At 32.6% G+C, this 20,350-nt stretch overlaps 1 protein-coding gene across 5 annotated transcripts in view; it reads right to left on the bottom strand.

Moving 5' to 3' along the window:
* Nucleotides 1-20,350, bottom strand: part of LOC147069231 (uncharacterized) — a 255,369-nt gene that overhangs the window by 50,196 nt on the left and 184,823 nt on the right. For all 5 annotated transcript variants that reach the window (XM_085951658.1, XM_085951656.1, XM_085951655.1 and 2 more), the window contains exons 4-7: nucleotides 16,821-16,982; nucleotides 10,237-10,425; nucleotides 4,340-4,490; nucleotides 2,082-2,213 (exon numbers count right to left, since the gene is read on the bottom strand). In XM_085951658.1, coding sequence (XP_085807784.1) covers nucleotides 2,082-2,213; nucleotides 4,340-4,490; nucleotides 10,237-10,425; nucleotides 16,821-16,982 — 634 coding nt within the window. The remainder of the gene's footprint in view (nucleotides 1-2,081; nucleotides 2,214-4,339; nucleotides 4,491-10,236; nucleotides 10,426-16,820; nucleotides 16,983-20,350) is intronic.

The following is a 20,350-nucleotide window of genomic DNA, read 5'->3' as shown; positions in this document are numbered from 1 at the left end:
TGAGGTATAGCCTTAAGGGCCCAGGAGTCGCATAACAGTTGAAAATTAAGAATTTTGCGTATTAATGTGAGCTAAGTACCTATGAACACTTTTTTTTTTAAATTACTACGAATTGCATTTCGTATAATGATATAATTACTCGTATTTACATATTCCCATTCGTAGTTAAGATATTTTATTATAACGGTATAAGATGAGGTTATGTTCCTATATTTATTTCTGTACTTGACTGTCTTTTTTAGTGGCCAAGATTTTATATTTTGTGTAGCGTTGTTGTGTTATTATGTTGTTTACTATTTTGTGAGGGGTTTTCAAGACAATTTTGGGAATTGCAAAAAATATGTTACACCTGTAATAAAAACGGGCATTTTATTTATTTTTGATTAAAGTAATATTTACTAAGTATTATTCCTTGTATCTAAGACTATGCAATATATAATATCTAACACTCGATATTCACGATTTAATAAATGGTTTTGCGACACATTTTTATGATTGATTTATATACATAATATAAATAAAAACATTAATAGCAATCACAAATTATAAACATTAACCATTTTTTGTAAATTAAAAAATAGTCAGCCGTCGTTTTCCCAAATGATATCGTGAGGATGCCATCAAGTCTTAAAAACATGTTGTGGGGTATGGCCATTTTAAAGTTTGACTTCCTCTGTAAAATCAGCCTTAAGGGCCCACATGCACCCGTAGGTCAAAATGGAGCTTTTATGGTTTTTTCAGAGTATAATCCTTGATATTCCTTAAACATTGTAGATAATCTATTTCTATAATTTTGAAACCTTATTATCCTTTATATTTATTTTAAACATTTAATGACTGCATAAAGTATATTTATTACATAAAATAGTATTCTTTCAAACCTCTCGATCTAATGTTTTAGAATATAGTCATATTTCAGTACATCCATGTGCAGTGTTAAGATTTTTTAGATGTATTAATTTTTAAGGAATGTCCAGGATTATGCTCTGAAATTAGCATAAAATCTCCATTTTGACCTACGTGGCGCACGTGGGCCGTTAACTTAAGTCTAATTCAGTCCACATTATCTACGAATTATATACAAAAGTTATTTATTAAGAAAGACTATACTTACCAATTTTTGGCAGACAAGGTTTAACATAAGTACATATTTTTATAATTTACTGTGCCTTCCTATTGGAATCGAGGATAACAATTGTCGAATGTCATAAATCGCTGTAATCTTATTGTTTATGTATTTATTTTGGTAAAAGTTGGGTCACCTATGAATGTTATAATTATACAATTTACCCACTGTAATGGATCTAGTAATGTATGTATTCCATAGATGACAAAATACATTCAAAAATAGCATGTATTACATAATTATAATAATATAGTTACAAACTTTTGGTTTAACATTTTTTAATGAGAATGCTATATTATATTGACACTGAATTTCATATAAGTAATACTCAATTTTACAAACCTCTTGCTGTACAAATATTTGATAAAGATTCAAGAATTGAATATTTTAGTATCTAAGTGTTGACTTACAAACTTTTCCCTGATGAAAATCAGATAATATTACAAACTTTAATCGTAATAACGAAAAAGTACCTTCCCGTAGATGGACCAGGTCCAATTTTTTTTAAACATAGATATTTACCTGAATAGATCATTAACTCAATATACCTAAAATGTCATCTTATCAACTTTTGGCACCAATCCTACAATAGACATACTGTGAATATTGACAGTAAAACTTTAATTCTACAAACGTACAACTTTGGTACTAATGCTTTGAAAGATCATAATTTGTGTCATCAATAAAATAAACCTCTAAACGTAAAATTAAATATTTTATTCGGTATAATTTTGAAAGTTAATGGTATTTTTTTTTAATTATGTCACAGTACTGACAAACTGCGTATTAATTCTATCTGTCAGTGTTTACTTCATTTATTATACAAATTTATAAACTACTGGCAATTAACGAAGCGCCAGACTGAATGCTTAATCGTGTTTTGATATATTGTTAAATATTTACTCTACGCTAAAGTGAGGTAATTATGTTTAGATTATGTAAATAATGTACTTACTTGCTAAACAGATCTTTGTAAACTCCCATTACTTGGGCTGGCTCATTCGGAATCACAGATCCGTCTATTATGGGGCCGAAAGACGTCATGTATTCTGGAGCCGAGACTCGTACAGCCATTATCTCAGATAACCTGAAAAACATAAATCATGATAAAAATAGATATTCACTTTAAACTATATGTTAAAATATCCAAAGCAAATTAGGCTTATAGTCAGGTCGTCAGAAGGAGAGATGAGAAGTCGAGATTTGGTGGTTGCTCCGATGGATGGAGGAGCGAGTTTTATTTGCAGCGTAAACAGTCGGTATAAGAGTATGTTACAATACTTATGATACTGTTCCGAGGTCCGTTAGAACGAGATGTTGTGCGGAGCGATTCTTAGACTGAGATACTAACAGACCGGGTACTTATATTCGAGTAACATGTCCGATGAATTATGATCCACTTTTTATTAACGTACTCACTATCAAAATAATACTTTGAAAAGAATATTTAGGAAATAATTAATATAATTGAGTCAGCTACTATATGAAGTTTGCGTCATTGGATATAGTTGACTATGTGGAAAAAAGGATATCGCGGAAATAATCTGCAGTAAGCTAGTTACTGATTTTACAATAATTGGACACTCCGGGAAATGGATATTATTAGGGAATTTGTAATTTTGGCAATACATTTAATATCGCCGATCAATATGCTGACACAGATTGAGTTTTTTATCACCATATAGATTACTAATTGGCAATAATTGATGCCTTTGAGATGTGGTGTTGGCGCCGAATGCTTCGCATTTATTGGACGGAGCACAGGACAAACCAGTCAATCATCCAGAGACTGAAGATAAAAGAACGGCTCTCGACGATATGTCTGAGAAGAATTCTGCAGTTTTTTGGACATATTGTCAGGCGCGGAGGGACAACATGGAGAGACTGGTAGTTTTGGGTAGCCTCCAGGGAAGGCGAAGCAGAGGAAGAGCGTCTGCGCAATGGAGCGACCAAGTGAAAGAGCTGACTGGGGGCACCATCCATTCTGCTCTGAGAGAAGCGGAAGATCGAGAAGGATAGAAAGTCTTGGTCGCTCAAAGGATGGCGAAATTTAAATGTGGTCACGATCCTCAGCCATGAGTGCACGACCAAGAAGAGAAGATTACTAAATATTTTTTGAGCCTATCCATATGATGCTGTGTGCATAGTACCCGTGCCTTTATTCAACTAACTTTATCTTAGGAATGCTTGTAGTCTAAAATTTTGAAGAGATCTATATAATATAATATTTAGATGCATATCATTATTATCAAAAAATTAAGTAGAAAATATTAATAACTGAAGCGACTTTTTTAAACATAGTAGACATTATTTGAAAACACTGATAGAACCACAGAAAAAACCGTTTTGAAAAAACACGACACCCAGTAGGTTTCGAATCTGCGTCCCTCGGGATTTGCACCCATGTGAAACTTACTACTAAGCTATACGTGTCCGCGGTGGCCGCGCGGCTAAAGCGTTGGACTATCACGCCGTGGGTCTCAGGTTCGAATCCTGGGTATGGCAAGTACACATATTGTTTTTCAATTTGTGTGTGAGTCAGGGTATGGACCTAATAGGTTGAGCAAGTGGCTGAGATCCATTTCTCGTAAAAAACAAAATGTTAATACAAACCTCTACTCTGTGGAGGCCCATATGATCCTATTAGGATCGTATATGGTCGGAAAAAAAATACGTGTCCTATCTAATTGCGACGAAATTAACTAATGATTTATGCAATACTCGCTGAAGCGATTTCTAAATTGATTTATTCTACTGGTTATAATATATTTTTGTGTGTTAAATTAGGTGTTTTAAATTACGGGAGTATATTCTATAAAACAATGTTACATTCTTTCATCTTATGAATTATTTGTTGAATAAAGTTATTACCATAACAATTGGTATTAGTAATAGCAGGTTGGTCACGCACTTTGGGAGAACAAAACAATTCTCTCAATTGTTAAGATAATTATCAGGGGGGAGCATTGTAGTTGCACCGGGCTTATATAAGTCAGTAGGTATTTTTAGATGGTATTTGGGTCCAATTATTATCTTTGGAAACCTGTCTACTTGATTTAAATTAAACCCCTGACTCACAGCTCTTAGGGGATCTGACACTTCTCCAAAAAGGCAGTTAGATTAAAACCCAATAATTTAATTAAGAATACAAAGATTATATTTCTTAAAGATATTATATTTGCTTATCTTGAGAAAAAAGGTTTATCTTTTTACCGTTTTTTCCTCAAGCATTCCCCCAAGTCATCGGCGATTAGGGGGCAGTTTAAACTTTGAGCCGCTTGTATGGTGAACTGGATCGGATTAGAAGTTAACGACCAATCAGATAAGGCGCTACCTGACATCAAGATGGCTCTGTGGAAAAGTCCTGGAAATAAAAAGACCCTCATTATAATTCAAAAAATATATAATATTATGCACCAATGAAAGACAGTTGATTTTGTCAAAAGTATTTTTAACGCTAACTTTTGCGTAGGTAAGAGAATTAATTTTATTTCTTAAAAGTGTGAAAATAAAATTGATCTACTCGTTGAACGGTACTACCTAGTAGTTCCCTCTAAACCACACCTACCCCACACCATACTCGGTCACAATCAAGCGTATCACAAAGCTCTACATTTGGATTTCAATTTAATTTCAATTTATTTATTTTTTAACATATTATGGACATTACAAATTATAAGTTTAAGACGTTTACAACATGACATTTAGAAACAAAGAAATATAAAACAGTATTACATAAAAAAAGAGATAGATAGTATGTTATTAAACAGTAGAAATGTGTAAATACAAAACATGTATATTAGATAGATACAAGGAAGTACACCAGATAAGTTAAGCAGACCCTATTTTAAAACTTCATAAAACAACGTCGTCTACCTATGCTCATTCTCACGTAGGTGGAATATATCATCACCCGAAGCAATTTCGTTGAACATAGTTATCGCCCTCCCAATTGGCATTACCAGTGGCAGGTTGGTTCTGCACCTTGGGAGAATAAACAACTGATGGTCTATATTTGAATCATTACCGGTTGTTTACGCCTGGGATAGTCTCAGGAGCAGATGCTCAAGACTGAAGTCGCCACGCACTCAACTGTGTTAGGAAGGAACAAATATGTGTGTTTGCAATTGATAAAACCATCTCACAGTTAATCAGGAACCAGGGGCGGCAGGTTATATGAAAGTATGGTGAAGCAAACAAGTATGGAGAAAAAGTATGGTGAGGCGGGCTGGTAATCAAGTTGCGGCAAAATTTCCACGTTAACATTATATTATATGGGTGCGTTATAATGACCAAAGTGAATCTTTCGTGATGCCCTGATTTTTTTTTATCGCGTCACTATTTCTCGTAAGTTGTCGGATATTGTTGACCTGCTTCATTAAGTTGTATGAGAAAGCCAATTCCTTGCTCCTCTTTTTATTTAATACCTCTATGATCAGGACTAATAAAATTAGACTACTGGACAACGATAGAGGGAGACAAATATTCTATCTACGTCGCGCACTTCATCACAGAACTCAAACAGAGTTACCAAGGCGAAGCCTCAACAGAAGCCAACAGCAGCACACCAGATTCTACACCCGCCACGACCAAGCTCAGGAACCCACCATCTTCAACATATCACGACAGCCAACTCACCATCATCAACTACAAATCTTACATAAGGCGGAAAAAAACACCACAATCACCCAGCGACCTACCAGATAAACAACAGATACAACTCAGACCCGAACCACGCACAGACAATGAAACTCAAACAGAAGAGCCACTACTTGAAACCACAGACAACGAACACAGCACTGCCGACGCCACCGTTGCAGCGCCACTCACACAGATTCAGCCCAACGAGGAACACAGCAGTGACAATGAAACACAAACAGAAGAGATACCACCTGAAACCACAGAAAACGATCACAGCACTGCAGACGCCACCGCCGCAGCGCCCCTCACACAGATTCAGCCTAACGAGGACCAGAGCAGTGATGACGATGATAACTTATTTACACCAATAGGCTCACCAATCGTTTCACCGACCAGATCTCCACAAACCGAAGAGAAACCAGATAATGATGATACAGACAACCTAACATCCGAACCAGAAAAAACCAAGACCGAGCTAGAGATAAATATCGATCGACAATTACAAGAACTTTGCTAAGAAAAGTTCATAAGCGGATTCTCACGACAAATTATATCCAAAATAAAAGCAACCATGGAACTCCTGACAATAGCAAAGGATACCGGTGAAACAATGGCAACAAGATACCTCGAAGAATTCAAAGCAATCTATAAAAGCCACGACACCGTCACGAAAAGCCAAGACACTGACACGCCGACAGAACCGGACCCCAAAAAAGACGCCTCGACCAAACCGGACTCCGATGAGGGAACTACAGTACAAAAGAAGAAGAGGCCGAGACGAAAGAATCGACGCTAAGCGGAAGAAGAAAGAAGAATATGCCGAACTTATAACTTAAAATCTAAATTCAATTACAATGGAATTGTTGAGAATAATGGATCGTTTAGAGGATGTTAAATTATCAACATAGTTTTATATATGATTAACTTTATTATTATCAACTTCATGAATAATAATATACAGAGTAATAGATTACATTTTGTTATGCGACCGTTACAATAGACCTTCGAGTACACACTGTTGTCACGCCGGACACCCAAGTGAACATAGAATTCTAATTAGTATTAATTAGTATTTAGCATTGGCGGACAGCCAGTGCCATAGTTAAACGTATTAATAATATTCTTAAATTATTACTTATAATATTTAGTTATGTTATTATATTAGACGGCTATATATCAACAGGAATAACAACACTTGGAACCTTAAAGCAGCAACCACTCCCGGTCCTCATCAAGAACTGGGAAAAACAAAATAAAGTCACCACGTATAATCATCTCAACCTACAATCCAGATCACCTACTACAGATGGAGGGGATGACGCGTATGCCGATGAGCCCCACAACCAAATAGGAATACCCCAAGTCAAGGACTAATAATTTATATAATATCTCTCTAAGGCGGACGAAATCGGTCCAGATATAATTAATAAAAGTAGAAAGAGCACGATAAAAATTAGCGTTTTCTTAAATTAAATTAATAATATAATATGTAATATAATATGTATTTTTTTCGCTATCCAAGTAACATAATATTCATACAAATTTGTAAAATATCACCTTATATTATTATGTGGTGTCGACAAAGTTAATAGAAAGTCTAGTAAAACCCTTTATATCTCATTACTATCCGGAGACTTTCCACCACAAAATAAATAAAATAAATCAATCATTGTAAGAAGAAAACAATCTTTCTGGACGTTTGTTCCTTGAAAACCTTTTACGCGATAAAAAAATTCTTCTGCGGACATTGATCCCTTTTGTAATATCCTAACCTTCTGAATGTTTTATTCGAAACTTTCCGAGATTTTCCAAACGGGAAGATGTTATAAGTTAAATTGACATTTATTTTTCGGCCTTTGTGCGAAGTGACAACTTTACTTTCGGCTAAAAACTAAAGTTTTGCAAGCAGGTCCGTCGCTAGGAACAAAGACGCCCGTATGTGCTGACTAATTTATACACATGATATACGACTACAAAACCAGTGAAAAGGGTGATTGGGGAAACTTTAAAGTCCAAAATGCAATTATAAATTTTACATGACTGTTATAAATACAATCTTTTCTACATTTCCACAAAAAAACTACTACAGTATGATTACTTGTTAAATTGGTATATTATTATACATAAGATGTTTCTAAATTATGTATGTTCAATATAATTATAAAATATTACATTCTGAAATCCTGTAAAGTATTCATTGGATAAAAAAAAATAGTTCAATTAATTATTAGCAAGTTCAAGTAGTCAAGTACGTTATAAAAACAAAATATTTTGAGTGATCCGTGACGTCGGTTATATTAGGTTAGGTTGATTTAATATACATAATACAATAGCGAACATTATGAATGTAATTTGACAAGTATTTCATGTAAGAACTACTAGTTAAAATCGTCGTAATTAAGTAGAATGCCGGTTGCTTAATTGAAAAAGTACAAGCGGTTACAAATTCAAGTCCCTTCATGTATCGTATTTTTTTCTAAAAAAATGTTTATATAGTGGGTATATGCATGAGATGTTGATTTTAAGTACCTACATTTTATTGCGCTAAATATATAGCAAACAGATTTTGAAACTGTCATATTTTTTTGCAATATTTTTTCAAAATATTCTGCGATGTCTCGAGAAATAAATTCTCGAGAAATTGAAAAAATATCGTTAAGCTAAGTTTTTTTAAGAAAATTTTATATCTCAGATATATTGGCCAAAAGAGCAAAAGAGAAAAAGTTCTTGTTTTTGATTTGAATAGAATTTTCCCGGTAAAATAAAATCTTGTTCGGAAGAGCTAAATAAAACAAGGTATAGATTTTAATTGTGAATGCAGTTTTATTAGGAGAAATCGAGAAATTGAAAAACCAATCATGAATTCTTGAGACAACTAATAATCTTGATTTGGAGAAATGAATAAGTCAACAAATCACAACCTCTAGTGATTTACTCAAATTGGTCAGTGGTGCATTTTTATTCGTGCGATAATTCTCAGTTCGTCTATAATTATTATTATCCTGGCAGGTTTTGTTGCTAAATACTCTGGCCGAATCTCATTTTGGACGCTTTTTGTAATTGACGCTTATTGCACTCACTACTGAAGCGGCCCTGCATACGAATCTCACGACGCCTTTGAGAGAGAAAAAAATACATTTCTAAATTTTATAACTGACGGTCGATGTGACAAAGCAAGTCATTGAGCTGTTTGAGGAAGAAAAAAATCTTTCAAAGAATACGACATTTTATGTTCGGCGGACCGGTTAAAAACTTTTTAGAATTTGTTATTGGGTACTTTTGAAAAAAACAGTTTCATGTTTAAGAACATTTCAAAATCACTTTTCGAAATATTGGAATATAGTGAATTGTTAATTTAATTTACGTGGACATAAAATCAATAATTTAAGCCTCCCCCTCAGTAATGACCTACGTTACATTTTGGCAGTTTTGAACTAAATATGCAACAATGATAATATTGCCTCTGTTTTGGCATATTAATTTTTTGATCAAGCATCATTAAGTCACTTGTTTTTGATCCGTTATGTTGGCCTCCCTACAATAATGATATATTTATCTTAAAATGGAGGATAACACGAGAGTTTTTGTTAACCTGTGGATGCAAAAAGACTTCACAGAGAAAAAATCACATGGACAACAATTGGAAGAGGAATAAGAATAGGTGATCAAAGAATTCAGGAAAGGCCTTTTAATTATAAATAATTTCTTCTCAACAAAATAGTTTTATTCGATTATGTCAAAATGCTCAAATGTAACAAAGATTATTATTGAAGGAGAGGCTTGAATTATATAAGAAATACATACACACGCCTTATGCAACACACGTGGATTAGATAGTGTGTATTGTGGCGATTAGGAGATGGCTTTGAATTCCGTTACCTAGACACAATTTTAGATATTTTTTTAACAATTTGTATATAATTAATGTAATTAGCATTTAAATGAAATTGTAATCCTCCACAAATGAATTTAAAAACTTAAATTATTTAATATATTTCATAGATAATAATTGTGGTTTTAAATAATCAATATGAATGCTATCAAGAAGATTTTTAATTCTTTTAATTATTGTAAAAATAAACAAAAACGACAGTTTCCATTTTTGTAAAATGTTGGTAAGTTAATAAAAACGTCTTATTTCTCTCTTGTTAAATATAATTTTAAAAAAAGTGTTTAAACAAACAACATTTTAAAATACTTTTTCAGAAATTTCATCCACATTATATTATGAAAAATGAATTTTTTAATGTCTAGCTACAATTTTACTAAAATGGAAACTACCGTTTTGGCTTTAGAGCTCCTCAAATTGTATACAATGTATCAGTCTTACAAAGACTGAAAACTAACACGTATTTTTAAGAGCACTAAAATCAACCCCTAGCCATACTTACCATCTACGCCACCTTATTATAGTAATAATTATTATATTATATTTTAAAAAAAAATCAAAATATTATGTCCATTCTCACCATTCGCCACTGGAGAGACCATCAAGAAGTTGACGCAAGCAGCTCCAGTTCCATGACCAGCCAAGGTCACAGCACCGGGGTCTCCGTGGAATGTCGCGATGTTGTCTTTCACCCATTGCAGAGCTGCTATCTGGTCTAGAAGACCAAAGTTTCCGATTGTATGTTCGGATATACTGGGTTTCATAAAACCTATTGAAAGAAGAAACAAAATATTTCATTGTCTTAAAATCACAACAATAAATAAACACATTGTATTTTATGACATCGCACCAGGGCGAGTTGGATATTATTGCCTAAAAAACTAGTTATTAAATATACTTTTTTTATAAATCAGAGTAGGTATTCAAAGTTATCGTTATGACCAATACAGAGGTGTACCGCAGGATGTACGAAAAATCTAGATAATTTTAATTAAATATTCCTTTTATTCAACGAATAATTCACAAGATTTAAGAATTTACCATTCTAATTATTGAACATACATAATTTTGAAAAACACTTTTGAGAAAATATATTATAACCAATGACATTATTAATGGACGACGCACTCAATACAGTAGCTAGCAAGCAAATTTGAGCATTCGCATGTATAGGTAGACGTCACGCAATTTCATTATGCGATATCACGCATCGGGAATTTATAGCAATATGACCTTTATTGTAATGGCGTTAGAGCAGTGTTTCTAATGTCAATGTTCATTTGAGCGAACCCTTTCGAACCGAACCATTCAGCAGACCCAACAAAAAGCATCAGGAATTTAAAGCAATATCACCTTTATTGTAATGGCGTTAGAACATATTATGCCATTCGGCAGACCCGACAATAAAGTGAGTGTCATTTTCTTTTCCAGATGATTCGTCCATATTAATGTCATTGATTATAACCAATAGAAAAAATCTTTTCGAAAAAAGTAAGCTGCCCGTCTGGAATCGAAACAGCATATCTTGGGTTTACGCCCCGTCCGCGTATTATCCTATATGCTACGATGCGACATACTAATTGCGACAAATGGAAGAGCGCTGATGAGTAGGTATTAAAAGGCCAATAGTTAAAATTTGTCGCAATTAGTATGTCGCCTCGTAGCATAGAGGATAATGCGCGAACGGGGCGTAAGCCGAAGAGATACTTGTTCGATTTCAACTGGGTGGCTTACTTATTTCAAAAAGATTTTTACTATTGGTTATAATATATTTTCTCAGAAGTGTTTTTCAAAATTATGTATGTTAGATAATTTTAATTTCCCTTTCTTTTACAATACTAATAAATTTGGTCTATTCCAGTCATGCTACGAGTACCTTTGGCAACCGTATGAAATTGTCAATATTACAGTACATAAAATGGTGATAGGTATTTTGGCAACATAGATAAGTCATATAATTTTATCATAATTATTTTATTCATAATAATAATGATCGTGAGGCATGAAAATTGAATTATAATCGTTCGAGTATTTTTATACATTCTTAGAGCCTACACATCTACAAGAAGACTAATTTCACTGCTTATTTTCAAATCTTTTTTTATAATTAAGTATTTCTCTTTATCACATAATATATGTACTTTTAGATAATTTTTTTTCTTATTGAAATACGATGTTCTGTTTGCAATTTGCATTTATAATTTACAACAGATTAAGACGGTACTTCAGTGAAACGGCAAATAATTTTCAACTACAGGTGCGAAGAAATTTTGGACTCGCTGGCAATCGGAGAGCAAACGCGAGCTGTGAACACGTCAATTTGTTTTGTGATGGCGACGGGGGTATTAATTCATAAATCGTGTAAAGATGACTAAAAAACGTTACCCATTTACTTGAAAAAGAAAACATGTCAATGAATATGTTATTATTGTTACTAATAGAACAATGAACAAAACATTAAATGGACGCATGTTGGATTTATATGACACATTATATTTCGTTCGCCACGCGTCATTTGCACAATCCGCGCATCGCCTAGCCACGATATTTTTAGACCATGCCTCAACTGAGGTATAGCCTTAATGAAATCTGATGGATATATTTATCAATTGTTGGTGATTACTATTTACTGGATAATACTATCGATTTTAAAATAATATAATTTTATTTAGACGTAATATTGAAATATGAAGATGGCGAAATTCACATGAACTAAAATATTTGCAGTTTAATAGGTTGGTTAACATAAAGTAACAATATAGTTACGGGAGTGTTAAATGCATTGATGCACAGATGCACTTATACATTCGCATTCTTCCCTGGCTATTTTTTTCGTGTAATAATACATTTGAGATCCAAAATTACAAATTACAAGACGATGAAAATATGACCTTCCGTATAAGCTTTGTCGCACATTGAAAATCGTCACGTCTAAGATATTGTCATAAATTTAATTTGGGCTCAATATTGCAACTGTTTTCCATGCGCATAGGCGAGGCTTTTTTGGGACATCGCTCCTGTCTCCAGGCGTTCACAAAAGACGATGACTGAATGGAAACGTGATAATATGTCATCTGAATGATGCATGCTCATAAAATCAGGTGTACCACTTACGACTGTTTCACGGGAAGCCTCTGACTAACATGTTACAAGTCAGTTGTATTTCAACAACGTATATCTACCCACTGATGATGAGATTATAAGATATTTAGGGTGAATACCCTACCATCCAGCATGACTTGGCAGGAAACCATTAATTTATAACTACAATGTATCTTGCAACATAATATTGTTAAAATTACAAAACAAGCGATTTATGTGAGTCAATCAAATTTCAACAGAAAGCTAATTTAGCAAAATAATATAACAGTTCAATTTATCAATAATATCGCAAATTATTAAATAATGCTAGTAAGTTTACCATGATATGCACAAAAGTTCTATGTATGAAAATCAATCTTACACAATTATTAAAACTGCATAATTGTTCAAATTAAAATCAATTATTTATAATTTACGTAACGAATCATGCATTGCACGATAAACCTCACAAGCATGGTTATCAAAAATATTCAAGTATTTTATATTGTATCGAATCAATATAAAACACTCAGTAGAAGAAAGCAACATTTGATGGCTTAATTTGCAAATTTGCTAACTCCACTTTTGAAAACTTTTCAGGAGAGAGTAAAAACATGTTATTTTGTTACTTTTTAACATATTAAGAAAATTTAAAATGACAGATTGTTTATTTTATCAACACGGACATTACTGTCTCATAAAATTAAAAATATAACCATTCGTTTATTTTATATGGACGAATTTAGGAGTTACCAAAATTGCAGGTTAAAATTTTTTAAAAATAATTATGTTCAATGGAGTTATCAACTTTTATTCTTAAATTGTATTGTAATTTAAACAACATAATGTGTATTTTGAATAATATGTACTTAATTAATTACAAATAATAACTTAAAATAACCTATAGGTAAGTAACACATTAAAATCTTAAATTTTTTAAAGTTATTCATGGGATATTTTGAATACGCAATCTGTTACAAATTTAACAATATAACTTACAATTAACACAACATTAAAAATAATTAAATTAAACATTAATTATTTATTACAAGGGGTAATTTCACAAGTTATTCATGTGAAAGATTATCATAGAACTCGTGATTGTCCCCATGAATCGTCATTTTTAAGTCGTGTTACATGTCATTGAATTTTCTATTTTTAATTTTCAATTGTGTCATGTGTAAACAGGCCAAAGTATCAATAGGTTTTGATAGTATGTTGGTATTCCTCCTTTGGGGTAAAATTTTCCAGTTTATAGTATAATATCACCGCTGGATTTATATTGAAGGCCACGTATGTCAGTAACTTTAAATGATACAGAAAATTATTAGAAATAAAATAATGGTAATATCATTACAATATGACGTAATATTGAACACGTAAAGTATGATGGAAATATAACAATTCTAATGCACTATGTACCTTTGGATCACCTTTCTTTCCTGGTCTTATGGTTGTGTGATACTGTACTTCATCGAAAGTTTTGAAAAATGTGTGATTGTGATGACATGTTGGATGTTTTTTGCTGCTTTACAGATGTTGTAATATTCTGCAGGAAAAGATATATCTTTCTTTTTTAGTTGTCTTTCAATGCATGCGTGCATTGAATCGGCTTCCATTTGGGTGTGGACTACCTCTAGGTATTTCTGCTCTATGGTGATTCCATGCACCATCGCAATATTTAACAGAGCATTAGCCAGCACAGAATTCCGGTTTTGGTAGGTGCATCCAACCTCTATTTGGCATAAAATATTATCTACAATAAAACTTGATATGCTACTGGTGAACTCCTCTGCGTTGAGGCCACTTTTAGCCTCACTCCATAAATAGCAGTATCCTTCTTTGGATTTTAAATTGAAGAAACAAAAATTGTCTATGCATAATTTAGTTTTGTAATATAAACTTGAGACATTAGATTTAGAAGCAAAGAGAACGGACCGAAGGTCCATTGTAAGACATATTGTTTTGTTTCTTTTTCTTTATTTTTACCATTTCTTTTGTCTTATTTCTTCGCCGAGTGTAGCTGATGCTTATTATCCAACACATGGCCGACTTTGAAAGCTGCGCATTTTTCACAGATATCTTTCATAGGCTAGAATAGTTATAATGTTCTCTAAGTATTTATGGAAAGAACCGGTTGAAAACGCTTTTAAATTTTTTGTAACACACCAATCAATCTTATACAAATTAAAAAGTGCAGTTTTTGATGTCCTTTTGAATTTTATTTGAACGCAACGGAAAAAGAGTAACTCCTTTAGTTGATTTAGCAAGGATATTATCTAACACATATCTATAAAAAGCGTGTACATATTTATGGAAAACATGGTTTGTACTCAAAATTACAAGTTGAGAATGTTTTGTTTGTATTATCGACAAAAATAAACCACCTTTTAGATGATTTATTTGTAGAGTTGCTTACCAATGACACGCTTCTGATAGATCTGGATACAAAATGGCGGAGTTATACATTTTGCAGTATAGGTTTTGGAGCCCGATGGAGTTGACAAATTTTCTTGTAACGTTTTTTCTTTATATTTAAATAACTTGGAGTTGTCAAACTTATACAGGCGCAAATACAACAAAATGGCATCATTAAGTCATTTTCAGCAAAAAGTGGAGTTAGCAAATTTGCGAATTAAGCCATCGCATTGTCTTTCGGTCATCAAAGGTTAAGCCGTAAGGTTATCGTTTTGCTTCGCCCGATCAACTCGTAATTCGTCAGAACGCATACTCGTTATTTCACTAGTTAAATTATAATCTGTAAACTTACCTGTAATAATTAAATTGTTATTTATTTGGAAGGAGATAATAAAACCAAGGTTCATTTCATTCACGCACCAAATTCTGAGTTATTCATTTGAAAGTCCAACCAACCAATCCTGCCTATTCCCTATTCCATCTCACTTTTAAAGATATACCAATAACCCAAAAATTTATTTTCTTTATACATAGTTTTCATAATGATAAGTATGATTTATGCATAACGTAGGAGAAGTGGATAATAGAAAATAATTACAAGATAAAAAGAAATTTTTATACACATTGTTTTTAAATTTTCTGTTGAACCATATAAACTTGACTTGACTAGCTTAAACGATCAAACAAATTTGTACTTGATAGAAATAATACTGAAATGTCATTTTGAAATTTAATATTAATAATTTTGTTGTTAGGACTCTAGCAACCAATAATAGTGGATTGGATTACGGATTTCTTCCGAAATAACTTTTCATACAAAACAGAATTAATTGAAAATGAATTCAATTCTACTTAAAGATGGCTAAAAGTATTAAAAAATGCATTGGCGTCGTGTTCTGATATATTCTCAAAGTTTCAAATGTCTAGCTAGTCGGGAAGTTAGTTAAAAATCGATTGCAGATTTGTACTGGGTAAACAACTACCGGACAAATAAGAATTCGACCCAATAAAAACGTTGTAATAAACGTAAGCAAAAAAAATCTTTCAGCTACACAACATAAATCAAACCTCAGTCGACCCAATACCCAATAGTTGGTGATTTTATATAGTGTCCCATGATCTTAGAGTATAATATAATATAAAGAGAGTGGCTGATTTTCAGTAAAAATAATACGTGTTTTTCGCGTATAACGCACAGTACAACCTCAATTTTATTAATATTAACTTAACTATGAAACGTCATACTATCATGTTCCTTCTCAGTACGGCTACTAAATTTAAATAAAACAAAGTTAAACATATTTTCTACTAAAGTGACCAATGATAATTACCACTAACTTTTTATTTAACCCAAAAATAATAAATTTCAGCAACAGGTGCTCGCAGTTTTTAAATGAATGTAGTCAATCTTATCAATATTTACCGGCGACGTTTCAAAAAATATTTAATTCAGCCGTTACGTACATTGTGGATGTATTAATAAGCGTGCCAAATGCTTTCTCATTCGCACTTATGATTCGTTTTTATAAAGGCCTTTCCTAGGATAGTAAAAGATATTGCAATTTATTCTCCAATATTCGATAGCAGACGATAACAAAAGAAGAAGAATTATTAATTTATAAACAGGCTGAAATATAACATATATAGTTAAAACATATCACTTACCAAGTATTCCTAATCTGAAGTTCAGGGTCACAACGATGATTTTTCCATAAGCTGCCAAGACAGTCCCATCATATGGATTGCCTGAATTCCATTCAAATGATTCTCCATGTATGAAAATCATCACAGGATATTTCTTAACGCTCCCATGCGGTGAGTAACCATCTGTAACAATTAAAAACAAAAATTAATTTAAATTATTCCGCTAAAAACCATAAATATTAAAATCTAATCTAAATGCCTGCGCGAATGAAAAAATATAAAGATAAATATAAAAAAAAAAATTGATAATAATTTATAGAATACAGTGAGTATCCTTTGTAAAATATAATTCCTGGAAAACATTACCCAATTAAAACTTTTCAAACTTTTGTAATAATAAATTCATTATGCGGATTCGTTTAATCAGAGTAATAATTAAAACACACACAATAAATTTATTTATAGAACATCCTCGGCAGTATATCTGAATTATAAATATTTGATTTGACCTTTTTGTTAGACATTCTTTACTTAATAAATTGTATGTATGCGCCAGTGGTGGAACTATATATTACGCAAGAGGTACCTAGCCAGCAATAGTACAACGCAGATGTGCGCTTATGCTGACGACATAGTAATTACAAGCAGATCCAAACAGAGGATGATCGACCATGGTGGCACTATGAAAATAAAAGCAGAAAACGCTGGGTTGCAAATAAACCAGTCAAAAACTAAGTATATGGTCAGCACACGCGATCAGGTATCGCTGCAGAATATAGACATGGGATAGCATGCATATGAAGGGGTAGACAAGTTCACGTATCTCAGATCCAGCCTATATACCCAAAATAAGACAGCAGAGGAAATAAAAATCCGCCTTATCTCCGGGAATAAATGCTGGCATGCCTGCAAGCGACTGGTGGGGTCAAAATTCTAGGCCAAAGAAGTAAACTACTAATATATAAAACAATTATAAGACCAGTGGTCACTTATGGCTGTGAGAGTTGGTGTTTAACTCAAAACGAGGAAAATAAATTAGCTGTCTTCGAGCGGCGAACATATACATGGCGGGTGGAGATGGGGTAATTCAATTCAGGCCAAAGTGGATTCGCTGCCATGCTCTACGAGCTTGGACTTATTACCAAGCCAACATGTCCATGTGGCGGAGAACTACAGGATGCAAACCACTTCCTCTGGGAATGTCTGAGAGTGTGACCCAAAAAAAGGGATACTCAAGTCTATTAAACCAACTGTTGGGCCCATCGGGCCGTCCAACCTGGTCGCCACAAAGGCCAATTATATTGCTTTTACAAAAATTGCAGCGTCTTATTGCGGACGTGAAAATCTCTTCACATAGTTTTTTTATGTCCGTATTATTTAGATAGGTTTTTTCGTTTTCTTTTGTTAGTTCTCCAGCCCTTTCTCTCCTATGGTACTTTTTATTAACTTAAGTCAACCCAGTTAACTCAGTCAAAACTCATTTGGGAGCGTGGCAACCTCAGTTTTTGGTATCTATACCTTAGACATTACTAGGTGTAAAAAAATGCTGATACTTTAAAACCAGATGTAGGGCTCGTGATACGCTCAATTACGATCGAGTGTGGTGCAGGGTGGGTTGATTTGGAAGTGTCATTATTAATGTATTGTTTGTTTCTTGAAAAATTTTATTATTATCACAGATTAAGATAAAGTTTACATATTTTGTATTGGACTTTAATTTGGTAGAATATCATGGAAGTGATCTCGGACGAAGCGGATTTTTCAGCTTGTCATATTTTAAAACTTGCATTACCGGTGACCCAAATTAAATATTCTATTGATTTATGATAATAATTTTATGGAATAACGTATTATATTATGCAATTCTCGCTTCATAGTTAACTAAAACTAACTCTCGGAGGAAACTAAAAAGTAACCGAATGACCATCAAAGTTAACTTGATTAATATTTTTTGAAAAGTAATACTTATTTTATAGTTTGCAGAGAATTTAATCGGTTGTTAGCATTTCAATAATTAAGGTATCTATGTATAATAATATATAAACCTAACTGCAGTATTTATATAATGCGGTGGTCGCCATTACCATGGGAAAAATGAATATTCATTTCATTCTTAATAATATGTTTTAAAAAAATCGGTACAGTTCGGTTATGAGAAATACAGCGGAAAGCACATATTGAAAATACCCGATATACTGGATTATTTGTTAGGTTAACCTAACCAAACCTAACATAACCTAAACTTTTCCAAACTAACAATAACCTAACCAAACCTAACCTAACCTAACCTTACCTAACACAACCTAACCTAAACTAACCCAAACTAACAAATAATCCAGTATATCGGGTATTTTCAATATGTGTTTTCCGCTGTATTCCTCATAACCAACCTGTACCAAGAATTCTTTTCTTACAAATTTATTTATTGTAGCTAGCTAATTAAGTTATTAATTCGCCTGCGGCGCAATTTCTTTAAGCAATTAACATAGAAAAAATACACTAAAATGTAAAATAACACTATTACTCTAGAGTCTAGATCAAGACTATAATATGCACAAATAAAGTTAGGTAGCTATCAACTTTAGTTTTTATGGTACCTAGGTATAAGTGGGTTAGACTTTTATGCCAATGAGTATCAGAATTTTAAGTTACGCTACTATAATGTAGTATACAATATGTATAAGTATATAGTATGTGTTTTAATTAATATAGACTTTGTTGAACATCTAAGCTAAGTGATAAATTTTGCTGTTTGCAAATGGCATTTATATATTGTCGAACATAAAACTACAACCATCGATTTGCGGAATCGCTTCATTAAATGGCTAAGTATAGATTTAACGAGTCATTAGAAGGTAATCGCACCTGTAAAATGCTAGTGTACATCTTATACAATTTACAAATTATTCCATTGTATTAAAATTTTGTTAATACTAACTAAAATAAATAAGTTAAATATATCACATTTAAAATTTAACAATTGAAGGGTTGAGAGTCTATAGGATCTAAGTGCTAAAAAATTCTGTAACAAGGTTTTTACTTCAATAAAATCTATATGCCAAGCCTCATGTTATTCTGAATGGTCTAAGTTTTTAATTCTATTATTTTTGTCACACAAATATAAATAATATGGGCCGGTTCTATGTGCCCCTACATACCCCTCTACATAGAACGTTTCATTATTGTTCATATTGAAATATTTTATTCTTCCATTGTTTATTTTATCTTCAGAATTAAGTACCTATACAAACTTATTATATTATACTGATGTTATTCTATACCTTTGTAAAAATAAAAATGTAAGTTTTCATGTATGTATGGTTTTATTCTTTTATTTGTTATATTATCTCAGTTTCATATTTTTGGCACTTAGAGCCTATAGACTTTCAATCCTTCGATTATAAAAATACAAAGGAATTTCTATTTTTACAACATTTTTATTAGGTCGTATTCTAATTTGTCCGGTGGTTGTTTGTCCGGTACAAATCTTGCAATCGATTTTTAACTAACTTTCCGACTAGCTAGACATTTTAAACTTTTAGAATATATCA

The sequence above is a fragment of the Rhyacophila brunnea genome, unplaced genomic scaffold (genome assembly GCF_057557595.1).
Source record: "Rhyacophila brunnea isolate RB1 unplaced genomic scaffold, BYU_Rbru_1.0 scaffold_24, whole genome shotgun sequence".
NCBI classification, from domain to species: domain Eukaryota; kingdom Metazoa; phylum Arthropoda; class Insecta; order Trichoptera; family Rhyacophilidae; genus Rhyacophila; species Rhyacophila brunnea.
Note: the sequence above shows the minus strand (reverse complement) of the source record. Positions and strands in the feature narration are given on the sequence as shown.